Source organism: Antechinus flavipes, chromosome 4 (assembly GCF_016432865.1).
Source record: "Antechinus flavipes isolate AdamAnt ecotype Samford, QLD, Australia chromosome 4, AdamAnt_v2, whole genome shotgun sequence".
NCBI lineage: Eukaryota > Metazoa > Chordata > Mammalia > Dasyuromorphia > Dasyuridae > Antechinus > Antechinus flavipes.
In genome coordinates this window covers 131,268,471-131,287,925 of record NC_067401.1, presented here as the reverse complement: position 1 = coordinate 131,287,925, position 19,455 = coordinate 131,268,471, and the positions used below count along the sequence as shown (strand labels likewise).

The window sequence follows — 19,455 nt, the reverse complement described above, 5'->3', positions numbered from 1 at the left end:
TGAGTTCAAATGTGACCTCAGACATTTAACTCGTCCTAGCTGCGTGACCCTGGGAAAGTCACTTACCCCCAATTGTCTCAGAAAAAAAAAAATTGCACATACTTAGCTTTTATCAGATTATTTGCTGTCTTGGGGAAGGAGGAGGCAAGGAGAGGGAGGGAGAAAATTTTACAAATGAATGTTGAAAACTATTACAGGTATTTGGAAAATTAAAAATGCTATTAAAAAATGAAAATACTAAAAAAAATAGGCCATCATGGAAAACTATTGTGATATAAGAAATGAGGAACAAAGTAATTTCAGAAAAAACTGGGAGGACTTATAGGAATTGATCAGCCAAGTGAAGTAATCAGAACTGGAAGAACATAGCAGTTACATCTTGTAATGATGATCAAGACTTAGCTACTCTGATTAATATAATGATCTGTGACAATTCTAAAGGACTCATGATGAAAAATTCTATTCACCTTCATCGAGAACTAATGAACTCTGAGTGCAGAGTGAAACATACTTTTTTCTGCACTTTTTTTTGCTTCCCTGCCTCCATAATAACTGATATGAAAATGTTTTGTATGCTTTTACATGTATAATTGTCTTGTCTTCTCAATGGGGAGGGGTGGGAGGGAGAGAATTTTTAAAAATAAATGTTAAAAATAAATAATTAAGGGGGAGAAAGTCCAGGTCAGCATGCCAAAGATTTGGAAACTGAGGGGGTGCTTATTAATTGAGGAATGATTTACAAGTTATAGTGCACTAATGTGATGGAATAGTATTGTGCTGTAAGAAAAATGATGAAGTGGATAGTTTCAGGAAACCTAGGAAGACCTGTGTGAACTGATGCAAAATAAAATGAGTAGGGGCAGCTAGATAGCACAGTGGATAGAGTACAGGCTCTGGAGTCAGGAGGACCTGAGTTCAAATGCAACTTCAGATGCCTGACACTTCCTGGCTGTGTGACTTTGGGCAAGTCACTTAACCCCAATTGCCTCAGCAAAAAAATTAAAAAATGGAGTTGGAGAGCAACTTATATAATGCTAATAAGATTGCAAAGACAAACTTCTAAGAGACTTAGCAACTGATCAGCACAATTCAGATGATTCATGAAGAAGCATGTTACTTTCAGTGAGTGAGATAATGGACTTAGTGTGCAGATTGATAATTTTTTTTTTTTTGCACATAGCCAACTTGAGAATTTGTTATGTTTAACTAATAGTTTAACAAATTGTAATAGTTTTTTCCTCTCAATGTGGGGAAGGGGAGATGGACAAAGAGGGATTGGAGAGAATACGGACCAGAAAATAAAATAGAATTAAAAGTAAAAAACAAATAAAGCAGGCCATGCCAGATAAATCTTATTTTCTTTTTCTTTTGGAATTAGTTATCTAGCTGATTTGAGAAGATTTACCTACATTTTTGCAAAGGAGCTTGAGCAAGTTACTCATTCTATCTTACGTAAAAAATGGTCTTGGATGAGGGATTTCAATGAAGTGGCATGCTACGTAACATTTTTATCAATGACTTGATAAAAGACAACTGTATCAAATTCCACAGATGGCAAATCTACTAGAAGATTGCCAGGATCAAAAAAAAAAACTACTTGAAAGGCTTATCTTGGGTTGAAACCAATATTAAGTTTAATAGGGAAAAATGTCTTATCTTTGGGTTTAAGAAATCAATTTCATGAGTACTAAAGTGGGGGAATAATAAATAGTTAGGCAAGTTTGAAAAACACCTGGGGATTTTAGGGCATTGAAAGCTCAAAGTTAACACTGATGTGGCAGTCAAAAACGGCTAATGTAATCTTGTACTGCACAGAAAGCACTGGTTCCAGAATGAAGGAGCTGAAAGTCTGGTTGTGTGTCTTTCTGGTCAGACCATATCCAGAATGCTAGGTTCAGTTTGGGGTGCTACATTTTAGGAAGGACACTGATAAAGTGAAGAATATACAAAGAAGAGGGTCATCAGCATTTTGAGACCAAGTTAAAGCTTATGACAATCTATGATAAGAACTGATCATTTGTTTTGCTTGGAAACTGGTGCAGGATGGGGAGCATAGGTAGGGATGTTATTTTCAAATACTTGAAATGTTGTCCTGTAGGTGATAGATTGGAAATGTTCCCATTGACCCGAAGGGGCAGAACTAGAAGCTTTGAGTAGAAGTTAAAAGAAAGTAAATTTAATTTTATTATCAGGAAAAACTAAGTTTGGATAGAAAGAGCTACATTGGGAAGTACTGAATTCTTTAGGCAAAGGCTGAATAACCACTTATGGAATGTGCTATAGTATGGATTCCTTTTCAGGTATGTTCCATTACTTCTACTCTGAAATTATGATCCTTATTTTAAAAAGGGAAACTGAATCCCAGAGAAGTAAAGTATTTAAGGTCACATGAGTAATAAGTAGCAACTGGGTTTTGAACCTAATTCTTATGTGATGTTCAGAAGATTCTCTAATTCTGAGATGGCAGTCTCTAGGCAACTGTGGGAATGACCTTTAAATCTAATAAGTGGGGAAACATTGAGGCAGAGGAGATAATTTTTTTTTTTCTGGCAGGAGAAAGGCAATGATTAGGAAGATGGCTTCCCTAATGTGAAGCTCATTCATTGTATTGAGAACTAGGACAGAGATAAAAATTGATCAGATCAGGTCATTCCTTAGATTGTTCGATAAAGATGGTTACAAACAAGACTAGCTAAAGTAGCCACAGTGAAGATTTATGTCATATATAGAATTTTGGAGCTGTCAATCTAAGGTTGTCAGGGCAAAAAGATTTCATAACTCCTTAACCAAACTGGAAGTGTGATATGTGAAAACTGGGTTAATAAATTGACTTCCCATTCATCTTAGAAGAAAGGCTTGGCTAAATTTGGAATGGTTGATTCTCAGGCTGCCTTCAAGGTGATAAATTTTGAAACTGTCAGGTTCTTATACAGATAATAGGTATGTATTTGTAGAATTGAATATAAATGACATTCTGAATGAAAAGAGCTGACATGTTGGAGTTAAGCATTAAAGGAGGATGGCGTCTTCTCCAAAATAGTATATCTGACATGGTTTGAATGTGGCTTTATCCCTAAGGAGGGGATGGGTCTGCAAGTCCATTCAAGAATTTCATTCTACTTCTGAGCTGAAGAAATCCCCTGTTACAACAGTTCTGACATGTCTTGACTTTGTCTCATTTTAAAAAGCCCATTCTCACAGTCTTATTAGTGTTGCTATCCTTACCTCCCCCCATACTCCAAAACTTTGCACATATATAGAAGAAATAAATCAAATGAAAAAGACATTGTCTCTTCAGGAGGCCTTTATTGTAACATAAAATACACAATTTTGTGACTGCCCAAAATTGTACACAATACTTTATTGGTGGCTGGCTATATATGAATCTGCTTCAACACTAAAATATGTATCTGAAATAATTTCACAAAGTTTTAAAAAGAAAAATTATCAAAAGTATTCTCTTATTTAAATTATACTCCCTTTTAGGGTATTCCCACCCTCACAAAACCCCGTGTATACCACACACTGTTAAAACATTTATGCTACTGTTCTGTGAGGAGGGGAGGGGATAAAAAGGGTAGGGGAAATGGTCAAAACTTGACTTTCATCAATAATCAGCACGAACAAAAGTTTGGCTCTGTATTTTGCAAGGGGGGAGGGAGAGAAAGAAAACAATCTATATCTCAGTCCCAAATTTCTCACAGGAGCAGCTTCTGGAAGAGTGAGGGCAGCTAAACAAGTGCCAGGTCTCATGCTATCTGGGAAGTCTGGTATCCCCGGAGAATTGCAATTGCGGGAGCGAGTGAGGTTTAAGAGCATCACCACTTCCAAGAATAATCTTCAGCAAGAAACTGGGCGGAGGCCGGGAAAGAGAGACACATTTCTATGGTTTCCCCTTGTTCAGCTCTTTCCCAGACCATCTCAGATTTGATGCTATTGTGGTGTTGCCCCCTGGTGGGCACAGGCTGCCAAAACATGAATTGAATTTTCATGCCGTGCTACTCTAGGCTTCAGGCCCGAGAAGGGGAATCAGGAAGTGAGAAAGCTGGAGAGTCATTTTGTGGATTCTTTATCAAAGGCCCGGGTACCTAGGAAACATGGACTTTCCCCTTCCTCTTTCCCCCCATCCTCCAACATCAGGACTAGAGCCCTAGTTAAGCCCACCTCCTGAGGTGAACAGCATCCCACAGCCAATGCTGGTGTTTCTGGAGAGTTTGGACTACTCCCAGGAAGGGCAAAGAGATGCTCCTACTGCCTGGCAGTGCCAGGGTATGGACGCCCAGGTTAAAAAGTAATCAACATATAAAACTGAGCCAAGGCCAACACGCAGCGGCTTTTAAAAAATTACCTTCCAATAAATACTTTACTAAAGAGGAATATTTCTCCATCAGCATCAAGATACTTGATAAATTCATAACTTTTTTGTTAAAAAAATATCTGTTTATTTACTAGCAAGTATAAAAATAAGGTTTTTAGTGACATAACTCTCCTGGGTATGGCCATGTGCCCTTCTCTTGGAGAGAGGGGGTTGGGGGAAGAACCTCATAGGCCTCACCCATAGGCTGTGTCTGCTCATTCCCCAACCTATGTCCAGCTACACACCCCAGCCACAGCCCACATCTCCTTAGTAGGAAGAAGCTACCAAAGAAATTGCCATGAGTCAAAATTATGCTAGGCTAATTTCATTTTTCCCTTTTTTTTTCCTGTTTACCAAAACAAAACCAAAAACATCACAAATAAACCAAACCCCTCAAACCTCTATCACTGCCCACAACCACACATGGGTGGACCACAGACTTCTAATTCAACAAGCTAGCCTTTGGTTCAGATGACATTCATGCCATGAAATCTTCAAGACACCGGTGTAAACACTGGAAGGAAATGCAAGTGACAATGGGTGTGACTGGCATTAGGACCTGGGGTGAAAAGAGACAATTCTGATGTCACATGAGTAGGGAGAGGTAAGAGGGAAATGAAGGGGATACATTTTAGAAAAAACAAAAGGGCATCTAACATTTATAAAATCCATAACCCTTAAAGTGATCCTAAAAAAACAACAACAACCAAAAAAAAAAAAAAAACACAAACCAAAACAAAACCAAACCCTCACACTTTAGTATCCAACAATTCAGAGAATGAGCAGAGAAGAAAAAGTCTTTGAAGGATCAAATTCAAATTGTGGGTAAACCCAGATAACAAATTATTGTTTTTAACTTTGGGAAGTTAATGTCTAGTATTCCACTACAGCCCAAATGCATAGGGTATTAATACTACAAGGATGTACAATATATGGCTAGTCTTTCTTATGCCCATTTCAAACATACACATCCCTAAACATTCATGCATACATGCATGCTCACTCCGGCAATGGAGCAAATCCACACAAAAAGGTGAACCTGTATGTGCTAAGTGGTATTTGAAAAAGATCAATCCCCAACAGAAAACCCACAACTCTTCCCCCACTCCATTTATCTTTTCAAACTGTCATAATTTCTCACTCTGACCTAGAAAAAGAAAGAAAACCTCGCTTTTTCTGTGAAAAGGCAGTGATCAAAAATTCAGAGGATAAAGGCAACAATTGTTAACTTTTTGGACTAATATTTGGCTGAAACAGCAACATAAGTCATTGATTAGGAGGTGCAACCTCCCTTCCACCCCAACCCATCCCCACCCTCCCAAAGCCAAAGCTCAGCCTTTCCCAGGAACTGACTTTTAGTAAAGAGAAATTGGCCACACTCCCTAAGGTCCTGACAACAAAGCCAAATCCTGGACAGAAAGGAGGGAAGGGGGAGAACAATACCTCACTTGAATACACATACACACACTTACACACACTTACATACACTTACACACACTTACACACACACACACACACACACACTCTCTCTCTCACACCCACCCCACTGGCATCACCATGCACAGAAATACTAAAGTCACAACTAGTATTAACACTTCACATTATGAGTATTATTTCCAAAGAGAAGCGATTCATGGAATTAAACATCCACAAGAGCGATCCTCCGGCAAGGGCTGAAGAGCTATGGGATGGAGGGGTCAGGGGTCACGACTGGGCATGGGGAATCCACTGACTGTCCATTGGTCGGCGCAAGAGTTCTTCAACATGTCTTGCTACATCCATAGTGTCGTCCAGGTCAAAATCCCCATCTGGGTCAAGGACAGAGTCAGGGCTGATAAAGGAAGAGAGAACATCAGAATCCAAAAAGCATCCTCATCCCCCACTTAATCCCAGTGATCTACACTTGATAGCCTGAAGGCACTACCCTCCCTCCTCTTCTCTGAGCTGATTTTTACTCCAGCATTAGTTCAGAGAAAGATGGAGAACTATTCATTTAATAAAGCTGTATCCAGTGACCTAAGTTAAATCACCTCCCAGGCCACAGACCACCTGGCTGAAGGACAATACTGAGCCCACCCTTATTCCTAGAGTAACCACTGGCATTTTCCATCTGAATAGATTAAGACAGGTCTAGGCTCTTAAACTTAATAATCCCCCCTTAAACCAAGAAACTCCAGCCCACTAGGGGACCCTAACAGTTCTTCAATGGTCACCACCTCCTTGAGCCCCTAAAAGAACACAACCTACTTCTGTGGATACATATTATAATGAGACTGGGAGCACACTGCTGGGGATGGGGCCTGATCCATGTAGGTGGCGCTGGCCCCTGAAGAATCTGCAGAAGCATTGACAAACCTGGAGGAAGAAGCGGAAACATAGCCTTAGATCCCACAGAGCCTGAAGAAAGCAGAAACAGACTTTAAGGGAGAGAGAGAGAGTCTAGTAGCCCCTTCTGGTTCTGAGACTAAAAATTCCTTTCTGTCTTGAGCCTTCAGCAAAATATGTTTGTGCTTGCTAAACCTGCCCTATATCTTGTCCCCAGGGTTGCCCACGCTAGGTCAGCATTAGTCAAGAAAACCCACCTCTGCCTCCTGTCCTTTGCCTCTACATGGGGAGGCTCAGCTTTTTTATACACTACTTAGTTGAGTCTGGGGTAGTATAAACTGGCAATCCTAGGGCTTCTGTACTGGAGAAGGCAGGAAGGGAGGTACAGCACATGCTCATGAGAAAAAGAACTGTGGTTTGAAGCCCTTAGAGTATGTTAGAACAAAAACAAGATGGCACCCCAAAACCAGGCTCAACAAAGCTTCTTAGAAAAGGGCCGGACGGGGTATTTATGGAATAGTTTAGATATATGTGGGGCAGGGCATGATAAATGGAGATAAGAATTCAAGTATGTTCCATAGTATTTTTACCTTTTTATTTTTTCCTCCTTTTGGTCTGAATTTTTTGGCTCAACATGACAAATATATAAATATGTTTAAAATATAGCATATATTTAACTTCTATCAGATTATTTGCTATCCTTGAGGAGTGGGGAGGTAAGGGAGGGAGAAAAATTTGGAATGCAAAGTTTTACAAAAATGAATGTAGAAAACTATCTTTACATCTATTTGGAAAAAAATAAAATACTATTGAGGGAAAAAAGAATCCAAATGTGCATATGATCTGAGCACTTACTCTGGGACCACCTGCTTGATCTGTGGCTTCACATATCCATCCACAGCTTTAGCTGCCAAGGAGAAAAAGGAGAAGGGGATTGAGGACAAAGGTAGTTATCAAGTGAGCAGATAACAGAGTCGCTCTCTTAGGATCATAAGACAGAAAGACACCAAGAGGTCCAACCCTTAATTTTACCCTAGAAAGTGAGGGACAAATGCAGCCTCAATTCAGAGAATGCAAATTAAAGGCTTCACTGATATAATTAATTGGCATATTTCACTAATTCTTCCAATTACAAACCAGATTTTCAATGTTACAAGTCCAAATTAAACATTAATGATGCTCACCCCATAGGAAAACTACCTCCCCCATTCATCTGCCTGCCTTCCTCCATCCTACAGTGGAGGGTTTGGCATTTTCATGGCATTCTGAGAAAAAACACTTGCCCACTCACCCCAGGTGAGAACTATTCATGCAATGACTTTTTTTTTTTTTTTTTTTTTAAATGCTGGCTGTTTCTCTCATTCCCTATATCAATCTCCTAGAGGAATGTAGCCTGAGGATTAAAACTCAGCTATTCAACTTCTGATCTCTGTGTGAAGTGCTAAATTATGGAAAACCACACTCAGAAATGGGAAAATGTAGCATTATTTCCTGGAAGCAAGAATAGTAACCAGTAGAAGTTTGATTCAACTGTTCACATTTATGGAGTAAATGGTAACAAAGGGATTTGTGTGCTATCCTACCTGATTCTCACAACACCCTCCTCACTTTATGGAAGAAAAGACTGAAGCTCACAGGGATTATATGACTTGGCCAAACTCCTTCAGGCAGTACCAGCAGTACTAGAGTTTGAATCAATGTTTTGGATCAAGTTCAGTAATCTTCCAACAGCATCAAGTTCCAACAGACCAATATGCTTTGTCATTAATAAGCTTTTTGTGATCTGTATACGCAAGTGCCCTAATTTGACTTACTCAGGGTTAAAGAACTTTAGGACTTGATAACCAGTATTGCATCTCACAGCTCCAAGCAGTGACAGAATAGTAAAGGAGATTAAACAAAAGAATTGGTCAAAGAAAGTCATGTGGAGATAGATATAATAGGAAATTCTTGGTTATAAATATTAATAGAGGGAAGCAGATGTGCATATTAAAAATTGCTTGTTAATTAAGCAATCATTTGACTTTGGAATTTGCATTATGATTTTTTCCTCCTAGAAGATGTACTTCCTCAATTTTGTTTGGTACAAGCAAGTATTAAAAATGAGTTTTCATTCCCTAAGATAGTAACATTAGGGATGAGGTGGCAAAGAAAGTCCGTAATTAACATTTGCCATATTGCATAAACTACATAAAATACATAAGTAACTGAAAATTAAGTTTATATACCGCTACCTAAGATAAAGAGACAGAAACAAAACACATCAAAAATTTGAATTCTGTTACCAGTGGCAGACTCGCACATAACTGGTGTGTAATACTTGGAGTATACTTCATCTTTTGGCCGATCAGGGAACACGTAGATAAGATAATTCAGATCTCCCAAGCGGTCAGCCAGGGACCGGATAGAGAAGTCTCTAGTGGTAAAAGGCATCAGATTCCAAAACATCCTTTCCTCTAAATTAACAAATAGAAAAATGACACTCCATACATGGAACAGGAAACCTTTCCCTTTCCCAAGTCCACAAATATTACAGAACATTGTCCTCCATGTCGCCCTTCCTGGGAATTCATCTTCAGGTTATATCTGAGGTAATGACTAGGGTCAATGATCTCAGAATACACATATTTTCCTTAGGTATGCAAGGTATGAATAACCCTCACCAAATGCAGTTCTCAAATTCTAATGCCAAGTTATTTCCCTGGGGAGAAAATGAAATCTTAATTTTTCATGTCTTGGTTCTTAAAAAACAAAATATATTTATTGAAAAATTGATATATTACTACAGTTTTTTCAGTTTACTTTTATTTTCTCACAATGTGAAAGACAAAAATCAGCAGGTCCCCTCAAACCCCATTGAAATATCACTTCCAAGTTCAAGGCTAGATAGGGATAACCAATGATCATGCCCTTAGTTTTATTAAGTAATGAAGATATAATTAAAATGAATTAATTGCTACTGTACCAACAGCATCTATCTATATGATCTAATTTTTTTAACTAATACAAATATTAAGAAAAGATTCCTCCCAACTCAAAGCAGCATAAGGTAATTTTGGGGATTCTATGTAATGAAGATGGCTTAAATTTTCAATTCAATAAAAACAGTTTTATGAAAAAAGCAACTAACCTAAAGTGAAGCAACTGCCTTTTTGGTGGTGGTGTTTTATGTAGGTTAGTGCAAAGGAGGATACTTACGAGAATCAAACTTCCAAGCAATGGTGATGCCCCCAATTTCAGAGTCACTAAATCGAAGAAGGAAGGTCCCGTCTGGTTTGTTGATAAGTAGGTCATGGGCTTGTTGCTTATTCACAAAACCCAAGATGGCCCTAATCACAGAAACAAAAAAAGAAACTCCATAAAGTTTTGCTCCCTAAAAAGAAAAACTTTTTATTTCTAGCCAAAAAACAAAGACTCACCCATCATTCCAATGAGGCTTGAGATGTTTTTTTAACACTTCCATCACCCCATCAAACCACTGCCAGAAAGTGTAATTCCGTCCAGGTAAGTTTTCCTGTGTTGTGACCCAACAAAAGGTTTTTTTTTTTTTTTTTTTTTTAAATTACAATTGCAACCAAATAAACTGGAAAATAACCATCTGTGACATTCTATCTTCATGTATCTGTGTTTTACCAACAAGTCTCTCTTAGTTTTACCAACTAACCTACTCCCCAAAAGAGCAAATTCGGGAGGGAGTTTGAAATCCTTTTCTTTTGCTGAGGCCCAGCACCTCAGTTCCATGAAATCTTCCCTAATATCCACAGACCCTCCAGATGGTTCCTTTTCTTTGCCTCATCACATTCTGTAGCATTCATCCATTTTTTGGGGGGAGGGAAGAGCTTTTTGGGAGGCAATTAGGGTTGTGATTTGTCCAGGATCACACAGCTACTAAGTGTCTGAGGCCAAATTTGAACTCCTGGCTCCAGGGCTGGCACTCTATCCACAGTACCACCTAGCTGCCCCATTAGACTAAAGGCTGCATAAAAGTTGTCACTTCTTATTTTTGTTTCACTGCACCTATAGGTACTGAATATAAGTTTACTGATTGGAAAGGAAGTGAATTGAGAAAAGTATGAAAAGAACAAGGAGCGGTTACACTCCAGGACAACATCCACAGGCCTTGACTTTCAAACACAGTAGCTTTTTCAACTGTCACTAACCTGACCAATCCATGAGGCCATCATGATACCTCGGATATCAATGTCCAATCAACTGAATGAATAAAAAATTATTTGATAAGAGCTAGTTATCAATATAAAAGGATGTGAGTTACCTCACCTAATGATGCTGAAAACATTTACTTTTAAATTGATACTTTCCTTCCCCAACCCAAAAGATGGAATAAGTGATTTCTGAATACCTAAACCAATTGAATAAAAGTTGTGATTAACACTCAGAATTTAGGGTTTTGAGGAAAAAAATCTAATAGTTTGCTCATGTAATATTTTATCTCAGTGGGGCATAACTTTGTATCACACAAATTTTTTTAAAGGTTTAGAGCAAATGAGACAGTGTAAAACATATATTTACACTGAACATTTCCCTTTTCTCCATTCTGTTCATGTTTTGCTTCATTCTATATATTTAATTCTATATTCTATTATAAAGAACTAAAATTGACTAAATGGTTTTACAAGTCCAGTTGTTTTAAGCAAGCAAATAACAGAACTTCATGCCCAGTAATATTTCCTCTATTCCACCAAAAATTTGGATGAGTATCAGGAAGACCTTTTACCCAAAAGAGTTGCCTATAGTCTTTTACTGATAAAAGGTAGAGGCTCTGGAAACAACACTGGAAGAAAGCTCTCCAAGCTATCTACTGTGAGATTTTCCCAAGGTGTGTAGTAACTTGACCCCATTCCCCTCACCCTGTTGAACTGGGACCAGGAGATGGCCATGCTGTTGTAATCCTCCATGTTGTTGCTGCTGCTGTTGAACAGCTTCTGAGCTAGGAACACTAAGTTTTCCTTTGTCAGGCCTCGGTTGCTCTGGACTTCTGCCTTGAATTTCATGTTGAGAGCCTCGCACAGTTGGGGCCACAGCACTTTATCAGGCACAGCAAATGGCACCCGGCCCTGAGGGGGAGATGACAGGGAGATTAAGTCAGAGAGAGCCAGCAGCCCCACAAACGGGAAAGGTCCAGAACGATATAAGAAACAGCTAACTGACCAAACTCTTTCAGAGGAAAAAAAAAAAAAAACAGCAATGGTTACACTAAGCAGGAAGCCCTAGAACAATTCTCCCAAAGTTCCTAAGTGGCATACTATTCCACAAAGCTCAGAAGTTCTCAACTTAGGCTTACATTCATAACTTAGGTAAGTCACTTCAGGGTAGGCTGACTCCTAAAAGCAGACCAAAACTGTAAGAAGACAACTTAAGAGGTAAAATGATAACCAGAACCTGATTTTTTAAATGAATATGGGTGTATGAAATATAAAACTAGGACACTTAGTATGGAAGAAAGCCAGTATGCACAGGACTGGTTCTCATATTATTCATTCACATCCACATATCTGAAAATAATGTAAGTTAATTTATAATTATACATCTTAACAAATGCTAGGAAAAAATGTCTTTACTTCTTTTTAAAAAGAAATTTTTGATTATCTTTTTTCTTCCAATGAAGATAATCTTGTTTAAATCTCTCCCTCACCTTCCTTCCAGAAAGTTCTCTCTTATTTTTTATTGTTCAGTTATTTTTCAGTCATGTCCTATTCTTCATGATCTAATTTGGGAGTTTTTGTTAGCAAAGAATGGAGTGGGTTGTCCTTTCCTTCTTCAGTTCATTTGACAGATAAGGAAATTGAAGCAAGCAGGGTTAAGTGACTTGCCCAGAATGACAAAGCTAGAAAGTATCTGAAAGCTGATTTAAATTTATGAAGAAAAGTCTTCCCGACTCCAAACCCAACACTCTATCCATTGCACCACCTAGCTGACACTGATATAATTTTCCCTTCATAATTATTATTTTAAAAAAAAAGAAAACTAGGAAGAGAAACAAATTGAGTAAAACCATAAAACAGCACTGAAAAGCCTGGTATTATATACAACATCTAACAGGGAATAAAAGAGGCATATTTTCATGACTCTTTTTGGGAGGTCGAATTTGTTCTTTAATCATTTTACAACATAAACTTTAAATGGTCTTATGGTTATGGTCCCTTCAATTTAATTTACCCTGTAGTAGTCAATGTGCATTTTTGTTTTTTTCCCAGGTTCTGTTTACTTTACTTTGCACGAATTTTTCCTTGAACTGTTGTTCATATATGAATTTCCAGGCTTTGTCATATTCATAATTTCTTATAGCACAGTAATATTCCATTATATTCATGGAGCAAATTAGTTTAGGCATTTCCCATCTATGGAAATTTGTCTTAGTTCGTTGGCACACCAAAAAGTACTGCCATCAATACTTTAGCATAAACAGAGACTTTATTTTTGTTAATGGCTCCTTCAGGTATATTGCCTGTCCGTAGGATCTCTAGGTTAAAGGCTATGGACATTTTTATCACTTTATATGCATAATGCCAAACTGATTTCCAGAATAGTTATACCAATTTACAGCTCCACTAAAGATGAGTTAACATCTTTTTCTACAACCTTTCCAACACTGATTATTCCCATCTTTGGTTATCTTTGCCCATTTGCTGGCAACAAGGTGAAACCACCCACAGGTTTGTTTTTATGTACATTTTTCTTATTATGTGACTTGTGACATTCTTTCATATGGTTGTTAATGGTTTACAATTCTTTTTTTGAGAACTATATGTTCATATCTTTGGACTTTGTTTCTACTGGGGAATAGCTTTTACTATAGTCTTAAATATTTCTGTTACTTGTCTATATTTCATGGATATAAAACTCTTGCCAAAGATATCTGAGAGAATATTTTCTCCAAGTCAACTATTTTTCTTATTATTCCAGTTGTATTAATTTTGCTTATGCAAAAAGTATTTTGTCATACTTTATATAATCAAAATTATCTTTTTTTTATCTTCTTTATTTGCCTTTGTCCCTTGTCTGGTAAAGAATTCATCCCCTAGAAAACAGGGACACTGATACATTGTTGGTGGAATTGTGAGCACATCCAGGCATTCTGGAGAGCAATTTGGAACTATGCTCAAAAAGTTATCAAACTGTGCATACCCTTTGAACCAGCAGTGTTTCTACTCGGCTTATACCCCAAAGAGATACTAAAGAAAGGAAAGGAACCTGTATGTGCCAAAATGTTTGTGGCAGCCCTGTTTGTAGTGGCTAGAAGCTGGAAAATGAATGGATGCCCATCAATTGGAGAATGGTTGAGTAAACTGTGGTATATGAACATTATGGAATATTATTGTTCTGTAAGGAATGACCAGCAGGATGAATACAGAGAGGACTGGTGAGACTTACATGAACTGATGCTAAGTGAAACGAGCAGAACCAGATCATTATATACCTCAACAACGATACTGTTTGAGGATGTATCCTGATGGAAGTGGATCTCTTCGATAAAGAGAGCTTTAATTGATCAAAGATGGACAGAAGCAGCTACACCCAAAGAAAGAACACTGGGAAATGAATATAAACTGCTTGCATTTTTGTTTTTCTTCCCGGGTTATTTATACCTTCTGAATTCAATTCTCCCTGTGCAACAAGAAAACTGTTCGGTTCTGCACACATATACTGTATCCAGGATATACTGTAACCTATTCAACATGTAAAGGACTGCTTGCCATCTAGGGGAGAGGGTGGAGGGAGAGGGGAAAAATCGGAACAGAAGTGAATGCAAAGGATAATGCTGTAAAAAATTACCCTGGCATGGGTTCTATCAATAAAAAGTTATTTAAAAAAAAAAAGAATTCATCCCCTATAAATAACTATGAAAGGTATATGAAAAAGGCACATTGATGTACTGTTGCAGAACTGTACCCAGAATGATACTAAACTGTATATACTTTTTGACCCCGCTATATTACTCCAAAGAGATAAAAAAAAAGGAGAAAAAGAATCCATATTAAAAATATTTATGGTAGCTTTAAAACAAACAAACACACACACACACACACACACACACACTGGCAAAGAGCTGGGAACTAAGGAAGTGTTCATCAATTGAGGGATGGCTGAACAAATTTTAGAATATGAATGCAATGAATGTAATTAATTAATTGTTTTTTAAAATAACTATGCATGTATAGCCTTATAAAATTTCTTGATGTCTTCTGAGAGAGGGAAAAAAAATTTGGAATTCAAATCTTACAAAAATGAATGTTGAAAGCTATCTTTACATGTAATTGGAAACAATAAAATAATATTAAGGACAAAAAAATAAGAATGTAATAAAATATTATCATAACCTAACAAAAAGGATAGTTTCAGAAAAAACTAACAGTGAATTAAAGCAGAATGAAAACAGTAGAACCAGGAGAACATTTTATACAATGATAATAACACTGTAAAAATAAACCAGTTTGAAAGCTTTAAGAACTTTGATATAATCATAAAAAAAGGGAAAAGAACCAACATGTGCAAAAATATTTGTAGCAGCCCTTTTTGCAGTGGCAAGGAACTGAAAAGTGAGTGGATGCCCATCAGTTGGTGAATGGGTGAAAAAATTATAGTATGAATGTTATAGCATATTATTGTTCTATAAGAAACAATCAGCAGGATGATTTCAGAAATGTCTGGAGGGATTTACATGAAAAAATTATAGTATGAATGTTATAGCATATTATTGTTCTATAAGAAACAATCAGCAGGATGATTTCAGAAATGTCTGGAGAGATTTACATGTTAAATGAAGTGAGTAGAACCAGGAGAAACATCTTCCTTTTTTTAAAATAATAGCTTTTTATTTTCAAAATACATGCAAAGATAGTTTTCAACATTCACCCTTGCAAAACCTTGTGTTTCAATTTTTTTTCCCCTTCTTTTCCCCTTCCTCTCCCCTAGACATCAAGTTATCCAATATATGCTAAATATGTGCAATTCTTCTATACATATTTTTACCAATTATCTTGCGGCACACAAAAAAAATCAGATCAAAAAAAATGAGAAAGAAAACAAAAAGCAAGCAAACAACAACAAAAAAGGTGAAAATGCTATGTTGTGATCCATGCTCAGTTCCCAAAATCCTCTCTCTGGGTGTAGATGGCTCTTTTCATTACTGGACAACTGGAACTGGCCTGAATCATCTCTTTGTTGAAAAGAGCCATGTCCATCAGAATTGATCATCGTATTGTTGTTGCCTTGTATAATGATCTTCAGGTTCTGCTCATTTCACTCAGTATCAGTTCATGGAAGTCTCCCCAGGCTTCTCTGAAATCATCCTGATGATTATTTCTTATAGAACAATAATGTTCCATAACATTCATGTACCATAACTTATTCAGCCATTCTCCAAATGATGGACATCCACTCAATTTCCAGTTTCTTGCCACTACAAAATGGGTTGCCACAAACATTTTTGCACATACAGGTCCCTTTCTCTTTTTTATGATCTCTTTGGGACAGAGGTCCAGTAGAAACACTGCTGGACCAAAGAGTATGCACAGTTTGATAGCCCTTTGGGCATAATGTCATAATGCTCTCCAGAATGGTTGGATTAGTTCACAACTCCACCAACAATGTATTAGTGTCCTAGTTTTCCCACATTTCCTCCAACATTTATCATTATCTTTATTATTATTATTTTTTTGCTGAGGCAATTGGGGTTAAGTGACTTGTCCAGGGTCACACAGCCAGGAAGTGTTAAGTGTCTGAGGTCAAATTTGAACTTAGGTCCTCCTGACTTCAGGGCTGATGTTCCATCCAGTGCGCCACCTAGCTATCCCCATTTATCATTATCTTTTCCTATCATCTGAGCTAATCTGAGAGGTGCATAGTGGTACTTCATAATTGTCCTAATTTGTATTTCTCTGATCAAGTGATTTAGAGCATTTTTTTCATATGACTAGAAATGGTTTTAATTTCTTCATCTGAAAATCATTTGTTCATATCCTTTGACCATTTATCTATTGGAGAATGGCTTAAAGTCTTATAAATTTGAGTCAATTCTCTATATATTTTAGAAACAAGGCCTTTATCAGAATCCTTGGATGTAAATTTTTTTTTCTAGTTTACTGCTTCCCTTCTAATATTGTCTGTATTGATTTTGTTTGTATAAAAACTTTTAAACTTAATATAATCAAAACTATCCATTTTGTATTTCATAATGTACTCTAGTTCTTCTTTGGCCAGAAATTTCTTCCTTCTCCATAGATCTGAGAGGCAGACTATCCTTTATTCTTTTAATTTGTTTATAGTATTACTCTTTTATGTCTAAATCATTATTTTGGTATAGGGTGTTAGGTGATGGTCAATGCCTAGTTTCTGCCATACTATTTTTCTGTTTTCCTAGAAATTTTTGTCAAATAGTAAGTTCTTGTCCCAGAAGTTGGAGCTTTTGGGTTAATTAAACACCAGATTACTATGGTCATTACTATTGTGCCCTGTGAACCTATTCCACTGATCAACTATTCTATTTCTTAGCCAGTATCAAATGGTTCTGGTGACCTCTGCTTTATAATATAGTTTTAGATCTGGTACCGCTAGGCCACCTTCATTTGCATTTTTAAAAATTGATTCCCTTGAAATTCTTGACCTTTTGTTCTTCTAGATGAAGCTCTGTAAAGTAATTTCTTGACAGAGTGATTGGTATGGCACTGCATAAATAAACTTAGGTAGAATTGTCATTTCTATTATATTAGCTCAGTCTACCCACAAGCATTTGATACTTGTCCAATTGTTTAGAGCTGACTTTATTTGTGTGGAAAGTGTTTTGTAATTATGTTCATATAGTTCTTGACTTTGTCTTATGTGGTAAACTCACAAATATTTTATATTATTAAGTTATTTTAAATGAAATTTCTCTTTGTATCTCTTGCTGCTGGACTTTGTTGATAACATACAGAAATGCTAATTATCTGTGTGGCTTTCATATCCGCAATTTTGCTAAAGTTGTTCATTGTTTCTAGTAATTTTTTAGTTGGTTCTCTACGATTCTCTAAGTATACATTATATCATTTGCAAAGAATAATAATTTTATTTCCTCATTATGTACTCTAATTCCTTTAATTTTTTCTTCTCTTATTGCTAAAGCTAACATTTCTAATACAATATTGAATAGTAATGGTGATAGTAGGCAACTTTGTTTCACCTCTGATCTTATCAGGAATGGTTCTAGTTTGTCCTTATTACCTATGATGCTTGCTGAGGGTTTTAAATAAATACTGCTGATCATTTTAAGGAAAACTCCGTTTATTCCTATGTTCTCTGGTAGTTTTTTTTCCCTCTAGTGTTTTTAATAGAAATAGGTATTGGATTTTGTCAAATAATTTTTCTGCATCGATTGAGATAATCATATGATTTGTTAGTCTGGTTACTGACATAGCCAATTATGCTAACAGTTTTCCTATTATTGAACCAGCCTTGCATTCCTGGGATAAATCTTATAGTCATAGTGTTGATCTGATTTTTCTTACACAGCTATATGTGTAAGTATGATTACAAGAAATGCACATGTTTAACCTATACTAGATTACTTCCTATGTTGGGGGAAGGGGAAGAGAGAGAGGGAGGAAGAAAAATTTGGAACATAAGGTTTTGTAAGAGTGGATGCTGAAAACTATCTTTGCATGTATTCTGAAAAATAAAAAGCTATTTTTTTTAAAGGAACTCTAAGTTAACAATCAGCTATAATTCTAATAAATTGATGAAAAAGCACATAGAAGAGCTCAAGAAGTGGAATGAAGCACATTTTTAGATAAAGCCAATGCAATGCTTTGTTTTCTCATATTCATATATATATATATATATATACACATATATATGTATATATGTGTGTGTGTGTATATATATACATACATACATATATATATGTATGTATGTATATATATATATATATATATATATATGTCTTGAAGTAAGGAGAATTCAATGTAAGTATTTGAATAAATTGCCTCACAGAGTCCTTCTGACAGCAGCAAAGGAGAGTTAATTGTATTTTTAAGAGTACTGACATAGATGCTCCTCACGTCACTATAGAACCTTAGGCGCCTGTCAGTGTAAGTGCTAAAGGAATTATAACAAGGACAACTGTCCTTTTATGAAACAACTGAAAACATAGACAATTTTCAAATAGCAATACTGCTCCAAATAGCAGTACTACACAATAGTTCACAAACTCCTTGAATAACAACACTGGAATGAAGTAGAAAATTATATTTTAGCACTGGAAAGAACCTTAAAGGTAAGCTAAAAGTAAGCACCATGAGCTTCTTTTTCAGAAAGGAAGGAAATAATGACGCAATTTTTTTCATAGCTAACATACCCTGTAGGGGATATGCTGGCCTCATCCTCTCCTATGACTTAAAAGGAACTAGAAGGGACTTGAGGATAGAATATGACAAATAAAATTAGATTAAAACTATTCCTAGTTAGTTTTTCTGAACTTTTATGTTATAGAACGGGAGAAGTATACTGAAAAATATAAGTAATGTTAAAGCAAATGATAACAATAAAATGTTTTTTAAAATACAACATACTATAGAAATGATCCCTGAAAGTATAGTCTTAAATGTTTTTTAAAATAAAAGAAACACAAAAGTCACCTTCAACTTCTAGTTTAAGGCTTCATAAAGAATACTACATTCCATAATTGGGAAATATTTAATGAAATAAAAATAATTTAAAAAAGAATACTATGTTCCTGTAAGAAATTCAAGGCAGCAATCTGAAAATATTAAAGCATG

General features: G+C 36.4%; 1 protein-coding gene and 1 pseudogene across 7 annotated transcripts in view; both read right to left on the bottom strand.

Annotated features, from left to right (window-relative positions):
- Positions 1 to 3,286: 3,286 nt before the first annotated feature.
- The window catches only part of LOC127560124 (signal transducer and activator of transcription 5B), a 73,768-nt gene continuing 57,599 nt past the window's right edge, over positions 3,287 to 19,455 (bottom strand). For all 7 annotated transcript variants that reach the window (XM_051994434.1, XM_051994437.1, XM_051994435.1 and 4 more), the window contains 7 exons: positions 11,551 to 11,757; positions 10,102 to 10,196; positions 9,881 to 10,011; positions 8,968 to 9,138; positions 7,538 to 7,589; positions 6,605 to 6,712; positions 3,287 to 6,188 (listed from right to left, as the gene is read on the bottom strand). In XM_051994434.1, coding sequence (XP_051850394.1) covers positions 6,062 to 6,188; positions 6,605 to 6,712; positions 7,538 to 7,589; positions 8,968 to 9,138; positions 9,881 to 10,011; positions 10,102 to 10,196; positions 11,551 to 11,757 — 891 coding nt within the window. In that variant the 3' untranslated portion in view covers positions 3,287 to 6,061. The remainder of the gene's footprint in view (positions 6,189 to 6,604; positions 6,713 to 7,537; positions 7,590 to 8,967; positions 9,139 to 9,880; positions 10,012 to 10,101; positions 10,197 to 11,550; positions 11,758 to 19,455) is intronic.
- LOC127563715 (uncharacterized) lies at positions 19,208 to 19,278 on the bottom strand (annotated as a pseudogene).